Source organism: Falco cherrug, chromosome 2, assembly GCF_023634085.1.
Source record: "Falco cherrug isolate bFalChe1 chromosome 2, bFalChe1.pri, whole genome shotgun sequence".
NCBI classification, from domain to species: domain Eukaryota; kingdom Metazoa; phylum Chordata; class Aves; order Falconiformes; family Falconidae; genus Falco; species Falco cherrug.
The window spans coordinates 91,609,768-91,624,772 of record NC_073698.1 but is presented as its reverse complement, the minus strand read 5'-3'; the positions used below and the strand labels follow the sequence as shown (position 1 = coordinate 91,624,772).

The following is a 15,005-nucleotide window of genomic DNA, read 5'->3' as shown; positions in this document are numbered from 1 at the left end:
ATTTGCTTTTCTAATGAACAACTAACCAAATACATAGAGTTAGGCTTCTTCATGACATCTGTCTGCACTTGTCTTCCTACTTTGTGTTACGGAGAAGATGAGGAAGAAATTACATTGGCCACTAGCGTCCTGTGTGGTAGAACAGGTGGGCAGCCAAGGAAGAAGATGAACAGTCCAGTGGGGATCCAGATGAAGCTGTGTTTTGGAAATAGATGCCCACTTTCTGTCCTCTCTGATGGAGGCTGAGGGTGTAGTTTGAGAAACACGTTTTCACTCCCAATTACGCCTTAAACATTTACCACTTGTGCTGCAAATGCGCTGAGCTCTGTGCAACACTCAGGACTCAGCAGACACAAGCATTTGTGATCCAACAGGCAAACATAATTTACTTTCTGTTGCAGGGGGTGGGTGGGTGGTGGTGGTGTCACCTTTCAGCTGGATCTGTTCAGCGTTCAGCTCCAGGGTTGTGCAGGTGCCGATGCCAGCACAGCTCTGGGAAGCGGAGCAGGGGCAGGAGACAAGGCCCGGTGTGGAGGCAGGATAGCAGCGCCGGCGGTTCACCCGCTCTGGCCACCACAACCCGGTGTGTAACCGCACCCGCTCTGTGCACGCCACCGCAACCCGGTGTGTAACCGCAGCGTGAGCCTCTGAGTTGGGCTGAGAAAGGGGACGCTTGCTGGGAGACCCGCAGGTGCGATGTGATAACATCGTTGTACACTTCCCAGGGGGTGGACGCCTGTGACATTAAAAGGAACCGTTTAACGCTTCGGTTACGCCGTGCCCATACAGCTCGGTCAGGGAATGCTCCCGCCAGCACCGCCCCCGCGCAGCGGGGCAGCGAAGGCCGCGGCCGGTGCCACGGCCCCGGGCTGCCGCGGGAAGGCGGCCGGGGACAGGGGCCGCGACACGGCCGAACCTTCCCGCATCGGGCGGGCCGGCACCTGCCGGCACCCAGGCGCGCCGCGACACCCCGAGGCTCGGGAACAAACTCGATCTTTCCTCGCATTGCACGGTCGGCTCCAGGGCCACTCCCGCCTTGGGGGGACTCGCCGACCCCCCGCACCGGCCCTCCCCCCGGACACGGCCCACACACTCGCCAGAAACCCCCACCCAGCGCTCCCGGTGCGGCGGGGGGCGGCAGGAGGGCCCACCGGGCAGGCGGGGCCACCGCCACCGCCACGCCCAGCTAGACCCCGCCGCCCCCGCCAGGCCCCACCGCCTCCGCCGCGCCCGGCGCATGCGCGCCGCGGAGGAGGGACGCAGGGCAAGACGCCGGTCGGCCCACTGCCGGGGAGCGGTCCCGGGCGGCGGCGCCTGCGCCCTCACTTCGGGCAGCGCGTCGGTCGGCCGGGGGCGGGCGGCTGGCGGGCGGTCGCAGCCGCAGCCGGGCTCGGCGGCTGAAGGAGAGTCGAGGACGGGGACCCGCGCCAGGCGCTGCCGCCCCCCCGCTCCATGCGCAAGATGCTGCTGGCCGCGCTCTCCCGGGTGCTGCAGGGTCCGGCCGCCGCCGCCGCCACCGCCGGGAGGACAGTGAGTGTCGGCCGTTACCTGCCCGGCCGGGGCGTGGGGTTACCCGCGGGAGCGGTAGTGCGGAGGGGTGCGCGGGCCCTGCGGGGGAGCGGCGCGTCCCAGCGCCGGGGGGCGGGGGCGCGGCCGGTGGGGGGCGGTGGCGGCGGCGGCGCGGTCACGGGCTTGTCCTTTGGAGGCAGCCCGCGCGTGACGGCGGGCAGCCCGGCTGCGTGGTTCCGGCGGCAAAATAAAAAGAACTTAAAAAAAAAAAAAAAAAAAAAAAGTGTTGCTTTTTAATTCCTCCCCCCCCCCCCCCCCCCCGCCTCTGTTTAAAATACCACGTGGAAACCAAGCGGTCGCTGCGCGCCCGAGCGCTCTTTGCAGACGCCTGTTACCGGCGCCCGGTGCCGTGCGGGGCTGCAGCAGCGGGCGGGGCCGCCTCCCCCTCGCGGGGCCCGGGGTGGGGGGGCTGCGGCCCGCGCGCGGCCTGTGGCGGCTAGGAGCGCGCGCCGGCGGGGGGGGTGGGCGGCTGGGGGCTGCGCTGCCTGCGGGGGGGGCTGGCAGCGCGGTGCGCGGCCGTCTGTGCGCTCGTCTTTAGCACGAGTGAAATGTGCCGATTCCTTTCTGAAACCCTTTCCTGGGCCCTTTGGTTTATTTTATTTCTCTCTGTATATTCAGACTGTCAGCACAGGTCAGGCCCTAGGCGGGGGGCACACGCACCCTTCTTGTTCCCTTTGAAATTCAGCCACCCGGCTTTCTGAGCGGCGTCACCTTTCCTTGCTCAAACAACAGGCCCTTTCCATCTCTCCCTGAATTTTCTTTCAAATCTTAGGGGTTTTTTTTAGTTCTGGGTTTTGGTTTTTGTTTTTTGGTTTTTTTTTTGCGTTAGCGCGTCATTTGTTGTGTTTTATCTCGTGTGTGTGAAAAAATTTTACCTCTTTGTTCTCCTTACGCCATTATAATGACTGTGGCCATGAGGAAAAATTAACCCTGCGGAAAAAAACCAAAAATGTTGGCAAGGTCAAGTCAGTGTTAAAGGAGACATTTTGGTGACTGGAGGTCACCTGCCTTTTTGCCATTGCAAGCGAATCTGTTACCGTAGCTCTGTTCTGAAGTAGCCCACTTCCCTAAGCACGCACTTGCGGAAGAACCAGGTGGGTGACTGGATCCGTGAGAGTCACGCAGGAGAGCAGATACACCAGAAGATCTTCCTCTGTGTGTTGAGACTGTGTAGCTAGAAGTATTTCCTAATTTACAAATGAAACACGTATATTAAAATTTTCATATATGGGTGTCTAAAATTAGTCCCTTACTGCAAGTACTTGGCCTGCTCCTGACATGCTGCGTTTTCCTAGAATTCCAAACTGGATATCGTTTGGATATCTTAATAGAGGATCCTAGTGATTTCCAAATATGTAAATATTTGTCTTGAATTGTTCCAGTGCATTTATAGCAAAGGTATAAATTACCAAATAAATAGAAGCAGTCTTAATCCATAAAGCAGTATTTTATAGATGCTTTGAGCATATTGCAAAGAGTATAGTTGGATTTCTGTGACGTAAAGCTTACCTGTAAGGAAACTACCTCTTAACAGCGTTCTAGTTGGCTAATAATTTGGTGACTTCTCCCCTAATTATTTGTTATAGTTACTTATCCTCTTTCTCTTCTTCCTCTTTTTTTTTTTTTTTTTTTCTTTCTTCTCCTTTTATTTTTCCTTCCAAATGCTGCTAACCTAGGGAGCCGTTAGTGAGGTAAGGCCTGAATCAGTCTTGTCAAGATTTGTTTTTGATACATGTACTGGCCATGTATTAGAACTTTTGTACAGACTCCTCAGTGTTGCTTTTATGTTCTGTTCGGGGCAGGGGGTTCAGCCAGATGGCCTACAGAGGTGTCCCTTCCAACCTTCATTGTTCTGTGATTCTGCAGATCCCAAACGCTTGATTTACATGCAGCTCTAGAAGTAAAATAGCTATTTTTCACTGATAATGTTGATGTGTTGCTGTAAACAGTGTAGAAACTTGGTTTAAATTAAAAACTCTTAAATATTTTATCTGATAATGGGGTGGGGGACTGTGATTGCTAAATCAAACATGTGACAGAATGGATAACCAAGATGGATTGAGAAACTTTTCCTGGCTTTTTTTCCAAGCTTTATACCTGTCAGTCAGACCTTTTTTTTGGAGGCAGTGACCTGGATGTTCTCAAAACTTTGAAATAACGAATCTTCAGCTAAATGTACGTGAATTCCATGGTTGAATGAGCTACTGACATTTTTGTGTAAATTAGCAATACAATTTTGCCACTAAAGATGTATTGCATTCCTCATGCTACAGCCACAGCACATGCATGGACAGATGAACATCCTATCTGATGCTGCAGTGAAACTTAGTAATCTAAAAATACCAGATGTCAGATGTTCATTAGTCAAGAGCCTGTGTTCGTTCAAGACACAACAGTATTTTTACTCTTATCTCTCCCTTACCATGTCACCATTTCTGTTGTTCTGTATTTCATGTATCCTCAGGTATGTCACCTTTTATGTTTCTGTATCATTTGTAAGTAGCACCCATGCTGTTACCTGCTTAAATGATACTCTCTTGTCTTCATCGTTGCCTTGTGCCGCCCCCCCCCCCCCCCCCCCCCGGCTTCTCTTCCTATTGAAAAGAAAGAGCTAGAGTACTTCGTATTCCAGAAATCTACTGGGTTGTTTTGTTTTGGTGGGTTTTGTTTTTCCCAAATAATGTTTCGGTTCTATCAAGGCAAAATTACACTCCGTGCAGAGCGCTATCAAAATCTGCATTGACTGTCTCTACTCATATAGGCAGTCTGGTATGTGCAAGGAAAAACACTTCTGTAGTTTTGGTGCTCTTCACAGTGTTTTGAAACTTACTGGTTTTAATGTAGATAATCAAGGGTATTAGAAATTTAAAATTCTGTTCTCCTTTTCTAATCTTTATTTTAAACACTGGGTTTTAAAGGACTTACAGCACATCTGTACGAAATAAAAGTTCTGTAGTATTATAGGGGTATGCCACTGGTGAGTTTAATCGAGAAGTTACTTCAATTTGGGAGTACTGTTAGAAATTACTTGATAATTCACCTACTTTTCTGTGATAATTACCTTGAAATATTGCTCATGTTTTGTTTTGTTGGTTTTTTTTAAGGCATCTCGAGTGGTGGTAGCATCACGTAACTATGCAGACTTTGCAAGTGAAGCCACATTTGAAATTAAGGTAACAAAGCTGAACACTTAATACTGGCATTCTGTGTGTTTGTTGTAGATCGTGAAATCATGGACTTGCCCTCTTATCTTTTTCAATTAGAAAAATACTGTTTGAATTTCCAGAACCAAACCCCTCACTGTCTGACCTGATTTCTAAACGCAGCTGGAGGTACTGTGCTTGACAGTATGTAGTAATGTTACTTGTTTCTTAAGAGTGTGAAGTGGTGATTCTTTGCGGCTGCGATACTGCAGTTGAACTGTGAGAATGGAGTCACAAAGGAGCTAAAGAACCTTTTCTGCTCGGAGGGAAGACTATCAAGGTTTCCTTAATGCTTGTAAAACAAATAGCTGGTGTTTGCTGCCTACCCTGTCTTTCCATCTCCCTTTTGTTTACGGAGTCATGGGTGCTCTATCCCAGATGTCCAACTGATTGAGGTCTGTATGGATTTTGGAGGAAAAAATAAGACATCCTTTTAATGCTTTACTTGGTGCTGCTCAAAAAATACGTGTTATATCCTGTCAGCTTTCCCCTGCGGCTGGGTCTTAGGAAAAAGGTGATGTGTCTATTGGCAGTAGCTTTTGTGCTGGCTTTCCATTCAGGAATTGCTAAAAGAAAATCTGTAAGAAATTATTTGGTTTTCCTCCTACCTGCTCCCTGTTTGTCTGTGCCTGTAAAGTACTAAAGTTGTTTCACAGGTGGAATGGAGGGAAAATATGTTTATATGAAAAATTTTCTGAGTAGATACAAGGTTTAGTGTTTGTTCCTGTGTTGATTACAAGACTCCTAAGTTTCTATTGTTATGTGAACTCCGAAGCAAAACTGTCTGTAGTTTGCCCATGTGTTACATCCAATTCATCTAGGTGTCAGTGGATTTGCTCTGGAGAGACTTTTGCTTTAATATAAACTTTGACCTGTGTAGCAGTATTTTGGCCAATTAATCTGCACTGACAGAGCAATTTTAGTCTGTTCCACTGAACTTAACAATAATCACTAAAAAAAATAATCAGTTTTATTTTTAATTTTATTTGTTTTGTATGGGTGCCTAAAATCAGCCCTCTCAGTAGACTCCGTGGTTTGGCGAAGAAGTTGTACTGTACACATGGTGGTTTGACTGGCAGAGTGGCTAGTGCAGTGGTGGTTTACTACTGCTTGTTAGAAGTGTGGTAGAAGAGATGAGATCCAGTCTTAGGGCCAGATGTTTCGAACTATTTCATAAAGGAAACTCTTTTCTTGTCTCTTCACTAAGTCTCTGTAGCTCTTACCAAGTATTTGGCCTGCAACAACCATGGAAATTTCCCATATTTTGTGAGGACTGCAGTTCATCTACTGCTTGTGGGAGATAGATCTCCATTCAAAAAATGAAGCTTTGTATCTTTATTATATATATTTATTTATTTCCCTGAATTGGGAAATAGCACACAAATTTTACAAGTTATTCTGACCTATGAATTTAGGTTTTGCTTTTTTAAAATGTATGCTCTGAATTTGAAAATGGCACGCCATTAAAAAACTGTGATACTCATAAATAGGATGACTGACTTTCAGGAAATAACTACTTGTTCAACTCTGCAGAAATGTGACCTCCATCGCCTGGAAGAAGGCCCTAGTACCACAGCAGTGATGACTCGAGAGGAGGGGCTCCATTACTACAAGACAATGCAGACCATACGACGCATGGAGCTGAAGTCTGACCAGCTGTACAAGCAGAAGATCATTCGTGGCTTCTGCCACTTATATGATGGTCAGGTAAGATTATTTCCACACACCCCCACCCCCCCCCCCCAAGAGGTTTTATATTTTCTCACCTTGCTTAACATAGGGATTTGAATAGAGTGGAGTATCTGTGTACAATGGCTGAAGTTGTAGATGGATCTGTGTTTTAGTGTGTTACTTCTTTAAAAACAATGTCTTGGCACACAAGGGAATCCCTGAGATCTTGGGATAGCAACAGGAAAAGAGAGAAGGCAAGGTGCAGCTGACAGCTGAATGTGAGGAATGAGCAACTGCAGCATATTGAATTCAACACATTTGGAGGCCCACATCCTCCTCCTCCTCAAGCTTCATTGATGTTTTTTGTTCCATGTCTTAGAGCTCATGTGCCCGCTAAAAAGCAACAGCCAGGAGAAGGAACTTCATAAACTTGGTGAAACTTTGCTCTCTGGCCACTCCCCTGCCATTTTTTGAATTGGGGTTGTTTAGATGCTTCATCTGGGAGATGGGTGTACAAAATGTCCACAGATTTTTGTAGCTTCTAGTTCCTCTCCTGTCTGCCTTTGTTAATCAGAGTCTGGATGAAATTTTGGAGCCCAAGGCTGTTGTAGCTCCAGGCCTGCCACCCCTCAGGATTTAAGGCAATCTCCTGTATCTGTGCTCTTCCTGTGTTTCCCTGGTATTTGATGTGTGTGGGTTCATAGCTGGCCCTTGCCACACTGATGTCTGTGGGAGTTGTGTGCTTTTCTTCATTGCTAAGCGTGCTTTTCCTTTGTAACAGGAGGCTTGCTGTGTAGGGCTTGAAGTTGCCATAAAGCCTACAGACCATGTGATAACAGCTTACAGAGCTCATGGCTTTACTTACGCACGAGGAGTGCCTGTTCGAGAAATTCTTGCAGAACTTACAGGTTTGTGCTAAGTAAAATGAGCATTCACGTACTGCTTTACTTGTGTCAGAATTTTTTATTCAAATTCAAAATGATTCTGATGCAGAAAGTATGCTGGAGCTTCAGAAACAGTTTAGTGACGTAGCAGAATAAATAAGTTTCATAATTCTATGATAAACCCACTTTTAACATAAAATGTAGGTCATAGGGGATATTTAAGTGCTGGTACTTCTAAAGCATAAATTCAGAAAGCTTTTCTTGATACCATATACTGGATTTGTTGTGGTGCAGCAGCTCATTTAAATAGAACTTGCCGGTGGTAGGCATTTGTTCTCCATACAACAGGGTATTACCCTCACTAGGAGACAGACTTGGATTTTCAGAATTATGCTGCTGAAGTCTTGGGAAGACTGGTAAACACCAATTGTAATGGTAAACTGATTTGGAAAATCTGACTGTAACAAGAATAGCAAAAAATTACATTGATCAGTTAGGAGTTCTTAAATACTTTCTAAAATAAAGGATTGTACAGAAAGTGGAAGGAGATTACTGAAGTTAAATTGCAATTAAGGAAAACAGTTTTCTGATAAAAAATTAGACAATTCTGGGTTTGCTTTGGCCTTAGCTGGCAGAATCTGTGAAAGCTCACATGAAACCACTTCATAAGCACATGAAAGATATGAGAAAGATCAATAATAAAAATTATTAACTAAGAAGAAGAAGTACAAATTCCAGAAAGAGATCCAGCATTCAACTTTTAAAATAAACACCAAGGTTAAGGCACAAAAACCAACTAAACAAGCTGTGCTTATTAGAAATAAAATATAAGCCTCTGCAGCTAGTAACAAGAAAGATCGGAATAAGAAATGGAGTGGGCTGGTGAGAAACTCTATTCTTAGACCAGCTCATTTAAATAGCATTTGTTGTAATGCTTCATGGACCACTACTTATCTTCAAATTACAGCTTGGAAAAAGCTGGGCTAGGTGGCTTTTTGATGTTTATCCTGGGGTGGGATGGGGAGCTCTTGGTCATATTTTTTGGTTTGGGTTGGTTTTGTTATTTTATTTTGGTTTTATTTCATGTCCTGCCTGCAATTTTTACTATATGGTTATTGTCAAGTGGGAGACAAGTGTAGGTCATTGCAACTACTTTGGAAAAGTGTTCCTACCTTTCTTGCAGAAGACAAAAGTAATAAGGACTATATATACTAGTTCTTACAGATTACATATATGAGAAATACAGACAGTGTTGGCTATTAAAAAAACCCAACCAACAAACAGCGAACCCATATTTATCAGAAAGTATTTTGACATAGTAGGACACTGAAACTTCTTGGTTGATTTTAAAACTTCTTAATTTCATTCTGCATTTCTTGAATTATGTTTTCATTATCGTTCTCTTTTTCCCTCTTCTTGAATTTGTTTTGTGATTTGTTTAGCATAAACTCTTTGGGGAGAGGCCATTGTGTCTTAATTCCACATAGATCTAATGACAACAACATAGTCTTAGTGTTAATACCTTTAGGATTTGAATTAGATGTTCCTATTTGCATGGTATTTTTCCTCCAGAAAAATATATAATTGCTTATTATTTATGTTTCAGGTCGAAAAGGAGGATGTGTGAAGGGAAAAGGAGGATCAATGCATATGTATACCAAAAACTTCTATGGTGGCAATGGTATTGTTGGTGCTCAGGTATATACATGACTTTGACTTTAAAGCCCAAGTTGAATTTGGCTCCTGTCCTCTGCCATTGTTTCCTCTCAGTTTGGGTGGTTTGAGCTTGTATACAGATACTGTTGCTCTGTGGCTATTAAAGCTGTTATGTCTTTATTCTGGTTTTCTCACTGTTCCATAAACTGCAGCAAAAGTGAATCAAATTGAGAATATAGTTAATGTTTATATTTTGGCTGTTATACAGACTGGAACAAAAGGAAGTGGGTTGGTAACGACTTGTTTGTGGAGCCGATATCTAATAGTGTAAATGTCTCTTTACAATTCACAAGCTGCCTATCTCCAACTCCTTTAAACATTGTTCTAAAATTTTGGGTTGTCCTGTATTCTGTGATAGGTTCCTCTTGGAGCTGGGATTGCGCTGGCCTGTAAATACTTCGGTAAAAACGAAATCTGCCTGACGTTATATGGGGATGGTGCAGCCAACCAGGTAAATGAGCCTGTCTAGTGTGGCTCTGTGAGGAAGAGTTAGACTGTGGGTAGTCAGTTTTCCTTCTGTGAACTGTGAGCTCTGCCCTTCCACCAAGTAGTGGGAGAGCACCTTTCCCCCTGCCTGTGTCCTACCTGCAACCCAGCCAACGTCTGACTTGGAACTTGTGCTAGGATTGTTGTGTTGGGCTTTCTGCTGCAAGGGTGCTTTGTTAAAGGAGTCCACTGACAGTGAAAAAGCAATCCTGGGGAGAGGGAAGTCCACCGTCAAGCTGCAGTTCATTGCAGTTTTCCTTACGGCTTTTGTTCCGAAGTTCTGTTTGCTGAGACATACTTCGTGTAGGTGGCTGGACATCTTCCAAGTTTTGAATACTAGCACCTCTTATTTGTGTTCTTAAGCATTTGAGTAGGAGTATGTTTCAAGAACGGTGTAGTTGTTAGAGGAGTGATTCAGATGAACAGTTAAGAAGTTAATTACTAGTTGCTTTTTATATATCAGGATTGTACCGTGTGCTTGGATTTTCCTATGTTTTGGACCTGTGCAAATGTCTGTCCTTCCCTGCCTCTATTTTGAGCTCTGCCCTTGTCGCTAGAGCGGAGGGAAAGCTTCTTGGCTCCTTCCCTTCTGGAGGGCTCCAGATACTCAGGGAGCCAGCAGGGCTGATGTTTAATTATGTCATCGTGTGAGTCATGGGAGGAGGGGGTTCCAGTTGCACTTGGCTTATCTAAGCGTTACACCCAGTGGTCTCTGTGCTGTAAGGAGAGCTCTGAAGGACAGCAGTGAAGATGAGAGTGCTGCTGCATAGGGAGAAACATGTAATTTACATTTCTGAAGACAGGAGAGGACAGAGCCACTTAGCATTGACATTCCAGCCAGTCTTTTCACGTTATCTGCAGAGATGTTCAGCCAGATAAGAAATTGGTGGTTTAGAGCATACTGTTGATGCAATTTCCCAAACAGGTGGATTATGGTTCTTAGTTTTCTCTGTCTTTGACTTCGGGTAGCAAGGCTGACGCAGTCACTGCGGTCAACCTTTTCTATTACTTTGCTGTAGCAAGCGTCCTGCCAGATTAGTCACCTGTGAAGTAATTTAGGACTGTTGCTGAAGTAATTAATTTAAAGCTGAAGGTTTTGTGCCACCCTAACACAGGTACTGATACAGGCTTAAAAATTAATTTCTATAAACTATTAGTTGAGATGAAAGCTACCTTACATAATGTAGCTTCTTTTTTTATTCCTGCTGAGCTGCAGCAACTGGCTGGTTTCAGATCATTTTTAGTACTAAAATTTCTCCTAGCTAGACCTGTGCAACTGAATGATTTTCAGTAGAGCCTAATGCTCCAAGGCTGGGCTCCCTGTCTAGATGTAATTTGCTCTTTTTCTTTCAGGGCCAGATATTTGAAACATACAATATGGCCGCCTTGTGGAAGCTGCCTTGTATTTTTATCTGTGAGAACAATCGGTATGGAATGGGAACTTCAGTTGAAAGAGCTGCAGCCAGTACTGACTACTACAAAAGAGGAGACTTCATTCCAGGGCTCAGGGTGAGCACAGTCACAGCTTTCTTCAGGGGGGATGTGCCTGCACACACCTGCACAGTACAGACATATGTATGCATTTTTTTTATTTATAAAAAAAAATTTAAGTATAGGAAAATTTGAAACTGAATTCCTATTGCACTTGTGGAAGTACTGAAATGGGAAGTTTGGGGTTTGACATCTTTCTGCCTCAACTTGTAGTTTCTGTTTATCAGGTGGATGGCATGGATGTTCTCTGTGTTCGAGAAGCAGCAAAATTTGCAGCTGAGTACTGTAGATCTGGAAAAGTAAGTCTGTAATCATCATTCCTTTTCCATAGGTGAAATTCTTAGCCAGATTTTTGCTGCATGAAGAGTTCCTTCTCCAGTCACTGTTGAAACTTTATTTGACCTTTATTTTCTTTGTTCTGCACTGTATTGAACCTGTAAGCAATTAAGTGGTTCTTCAGTTTTGTTAGAATTTATTAACATGCAGTTGGTATTAACCAAGCATCTAAAAAAAAAATAATACTCTGTTACTCGGTCATCTTTTTCCCCATTTTTACTCCAGTTAAATTCTGTTGTGAAAGGTGTTCTGACTGTCAGGCAGTTGTGTTCTTTGTGAAGAGATTAATTAGGGGAAGCATCAAGGGAAGTAGCAATTATTCTATTTACAATAAGTGGAAAGTGAAGTAAAAGTTTTGTGAGTCAGCATTAGTGTCTTATCACCCAAGTACGATATGGTGGTTTTGAAGATTTTTAATATTTGGTGAAATAATACTTGCACCGGGAACATACAACAGAGAAAGGTTTACACAGAAGAGTAAGGTTCTGTGAGTTACAATCTTACAGTGAAACAACAGGCAATTTGAAATAGTCTTGAGTAATGGCACTTCCAGTGACATTGGAAGGGAAGAAATGGTTTAACGCTGCTCAGTAAGAACATGAGACTAAATGCTTACATTTGATGCCGAAAAACCTCGGAATGAAGAAAACTGCGAAGAGACTTTTTGTACTTCTAGCAGCAAGGCATTTATTATCAGCGCAGGGTAGTTCGCACCACAGAAACTCGCACCGAAGCACAGGTGTGAAACAGGCTAATTTATACATTTGACATACATGATTGCGACATTCTCATACATTATTCATGTAATTACGACATCTCATTGCATATTAATGATGGGCAGAGTCTAGGCAGGGCCTGTGTGGAGTTTAGGTGGCGTCTTCTCTTGGCATCAATTTTTAGAGGGTCATTCAGGCCTTCAGCCTCACTCAGGTGATCTTCCTCAGAGCTGCACTTTTCAACTTTCTTTCATAAGTGCCCCTGCGAGGATCTTGTACATGAATCTTGGCTTGTTACCATTTTCTTCCATTGATGTGTCTAACTCTACCTACTTTATGATTTCTAGTACCTGGTACAGCGATTTCCAACAGTGGCTCAGGCCTGGGCACAGTGAGCAAGAGCAGGGCGATTCAGCACTACATGCTTGGTTCCTCAGTAACCAAGTTGAGCAATCTTGTAAGGCAGGACAGAACTTTTACCTGAGACTTTTCTCAGGTGGATCCTTTAGACCTTTTTCCTTTCACATTTTATTAGTTATGATAATATTTTTTTAAAATTTTTTTTTAAATTAAACTGAGAAAAATCATTGAATTAAAATCGTTCATCACTGGTGCAATTCATCTATGGCAAATAATTGCTGCTGTACCAACAAGTTGGTCACTCAAGGTAGTAACACTGTATTGTTTTTTCTTTTGAAGGGTCCTATTCTGATGGAGTTACAGACCTACCGTTACCATGGCCACAGTATGAGCGACCCTGGAATAAGGTACTGTGATACTCTTTCTAGTATTCACTGAAAACAAGTAAGTGGTTGTGGTCGAACTCCTGAAACTCTTGGATCAGTGTTTTAAATCCGCTGTGAAGTGCATTTAAAAGTTACGATATTGGTATGAGTGGTCTGATCACTCATTGCTCAGTTGATAATCCGTGGCCATATCACATACTGGTTTTACGCGTGGTATTAAGAGATTTAGTTTTAGAACAAGCACAGAGTCTGTTAAACTTCTGTGCTTTCTAATAATGAGTTCTGCTTTCAGTGCAACTTTATAGTGTGTTGTAATTAAGCTTTGACTGAAAAGCAGCATGCTTTTCCAGGGATTTTACAGTCTTTTAAACCCTGTAAGCTAAAATGACAGGAATGGTTTGGACTGTCCAGTCAAGTAGAACGCTTCTTAAAAATACAAATATACAGGTGCCAATACAAGTTGGGCAACAATTCTGAATTGATTCACATGAAGTAGAGGTGTATCCTAGTGCTTTGTTGGAAACTTGTAGGGAATTGGAAGCATGCAACAAGTCAAGTAGCTCCCCCTTAGGGGTGATGGGAAGGAGGAAATACAGCCTCTCATGGTGACTGTCTCTGGCTGGGATTGCTCCCTTTTCCCTGCCTGTGACACTACAGTCTGGAGCTACTTGAGCTCAGTTACTGCTTACAGACCCAAGTGTTGTAGATGTAGCTGTGCCACCTTTGGGCGATGAGTGTCACTGTATTTTCATTGCGCTGCTGACAATTCTTTGGTCATACCTATTTCTAAAAGCAGGCTGTGTCCAGAACCTCACCTCTGTTCAAGGATACCCCTGAAGAAGTTCATGTCTTTGCTTGTCTTGCTCATAGCTATCGTACTAGAGAAGAAATTCAAGAAGTGAGAAGCAAAAGTGATCCCATTACGTTGCTGAAGGACAGAATGGTCAACAATAACCTTGCTAGCATTGAGGAATTAAAGGTATGGCGTTTAGTTGCTATATGAGCAAGCTCTTGAGCATTCATACACTAGTGATCTCCAAAAAGCACATCATAGGGCAGCGTGCATCACTTGCTCTTTGACGTTCTTTGAAGTTTGTTTTAACATCATTTTTATGGGTGAGGGTGAAGTTTTGTTGCAGACCAGCTAACGAAGCTGCAGTCTGCTGGAAAGGCCTGTTGCTTTTGGGCACCGAGTGTAACTCAGCGGTGTAAGGCTGTGTATGGGTGGTAGTATTTCAAATACAGCTCTTGCCATACACTAACATGTAGAAATTGAAATTGCCCAGGCGTTCGCAACTACCTAGGGCAGGAGCAACTCTCTGGAAGGGAAATGGTTACTAGTGAGAAAATCCTAGTGAAGGAGCCAGAAACCTAAGCAAATCTTACATAATACATCCGTCAACTCTAAGAGTGTCAGTGTCAGGTATTTTTAACGTAGTTGGCAGAACAGAAAAGGCAGAGGTTCAGTGGGGTCATGTTCCTCTGGCAGCAAGTTATCCATACTATCCAAAAGGGACAGAAAATTGCAGTTTGGTAAGGAGGGAGTTTTCACAGGCTTACAGTTTATGTTTATAGACAGTGTTAACGCTAATTCTGACCAATACTTAATCATGGTGTTTAAATTCAAAATTGTGATGCTTTTTATGAGCTGTCTTCAAATAAGCATCCATTTTTGGTTTAGGAAATTGATGTGGCAGTAAGGAAGGAGATTGAGGAAGCCGCTCAGTTTGCTACCACTGACCCGGAGCCACCATTGGAAGAACTAGGTAACCACATCTATTTCAATGAGCCACCCTTTGAAGTGCGTGGCCCAAACCAATGGATAAGGTACAAGTCTGTGAGCTAAAGGCCTTTTTGTTGGCATAACTTATTCATAAGAATAAGTGAATGCATTTAAAGGAACTCTAATGACTCGGAAACAACTGTTAAGCTTATTTAAAAGCTCTTTTTCAAAAGAGGAAATGTGTAGGGATCCATCTCTGCAGATTTTCTTAAAAACACTGAACGTTGTTTCAGAGGGAGCTAAATTAAGAGAAAGCAGTGGTTTATTTAAATTGCTATATATTTGCTTTACTGACTTGTCTTTGAATTGCTGTATGTGTTATGTACAGTGTAAAAAAAAAAGTATTAAACTCAAACCACTAGATAAGTGTTTGTTTGCTTTGTTTCTTGATGAACCACTTCTGT

The 15,005-nt window shown here is 43.7% G+C and overlaps 1 protein-coding gene across 2 annotated transcripts; it reads left to right on the top strand.

The window, feature by feature from the left end:
• Positions 1-1,321: 1,321 nt before the first annotated feature.
• Positions 1,322-14,967, top strand: PDHA1 (pyruvate dehydrogenase E1 subunit alpha 1). 2 transcript variants are annotated; one of them, XM_055702546.1, is made up of 12 exons: positions 1,322-1,530; positions 3,246-3,260; positions 4,674-4,742; positions 6,306-6,479; positions 7,225-7,351; positions 8,934-9,025; positions 9,402-9,494; positions 10,883-11,038; positions 11,248-11,319; positions 12,772-12,839; positions 13,689-13,797; positions 14,500-14,967. In XM_055702546.1, the coding sequence occupies exons 1-12, from the start codon at positions 1,453-1,455 to the stop codon at positions 14,662-14,664; spliced, it is 1,218 nt and encodes a 405-aa protein (XP_055558521.1). In that variant the 5' UTR covers positions 1,322-1,452; the 3' UTR covers positions 14,665-14,967. The 2 variants fall into 2 exon arrangements, with proteins under 2 accessions (XP_055558521.1, XP_055558522.1); XM_055702547.1 differs by lacking the exon at positions 3,246-3,260 and having other exon boundaries at positions 1,324-1,530.
• Positions 14,968-15,005: the final 38 nt, after the last annotated feature.

Excerpts from the sequence above, each read along its gene's own strand:
- PDHA1 (XM_055702546.1), top strand. The coding sequence starts at position 1,453 with ATGCGCAAGATGCTGCTGGCCGCGCTCTCCCGGGTGCTGCAGGGTCCG. Across the intron at positions 4,743-6,305 it reads AAGCCACATTTGAAATTAAG|AAATGTGACCTCCATCGCCT; the intron begins GTAACAAAGCTG and ends TCAACTCTGCAG. Across the intron at positions 11,039-11,247 it reads ACTTCATTCCAGGGCTCAGG|GTGGATGGCATGGATGTTCT; the intron begins GTGAGCACAGTC and ends TCTGTTTATCAG.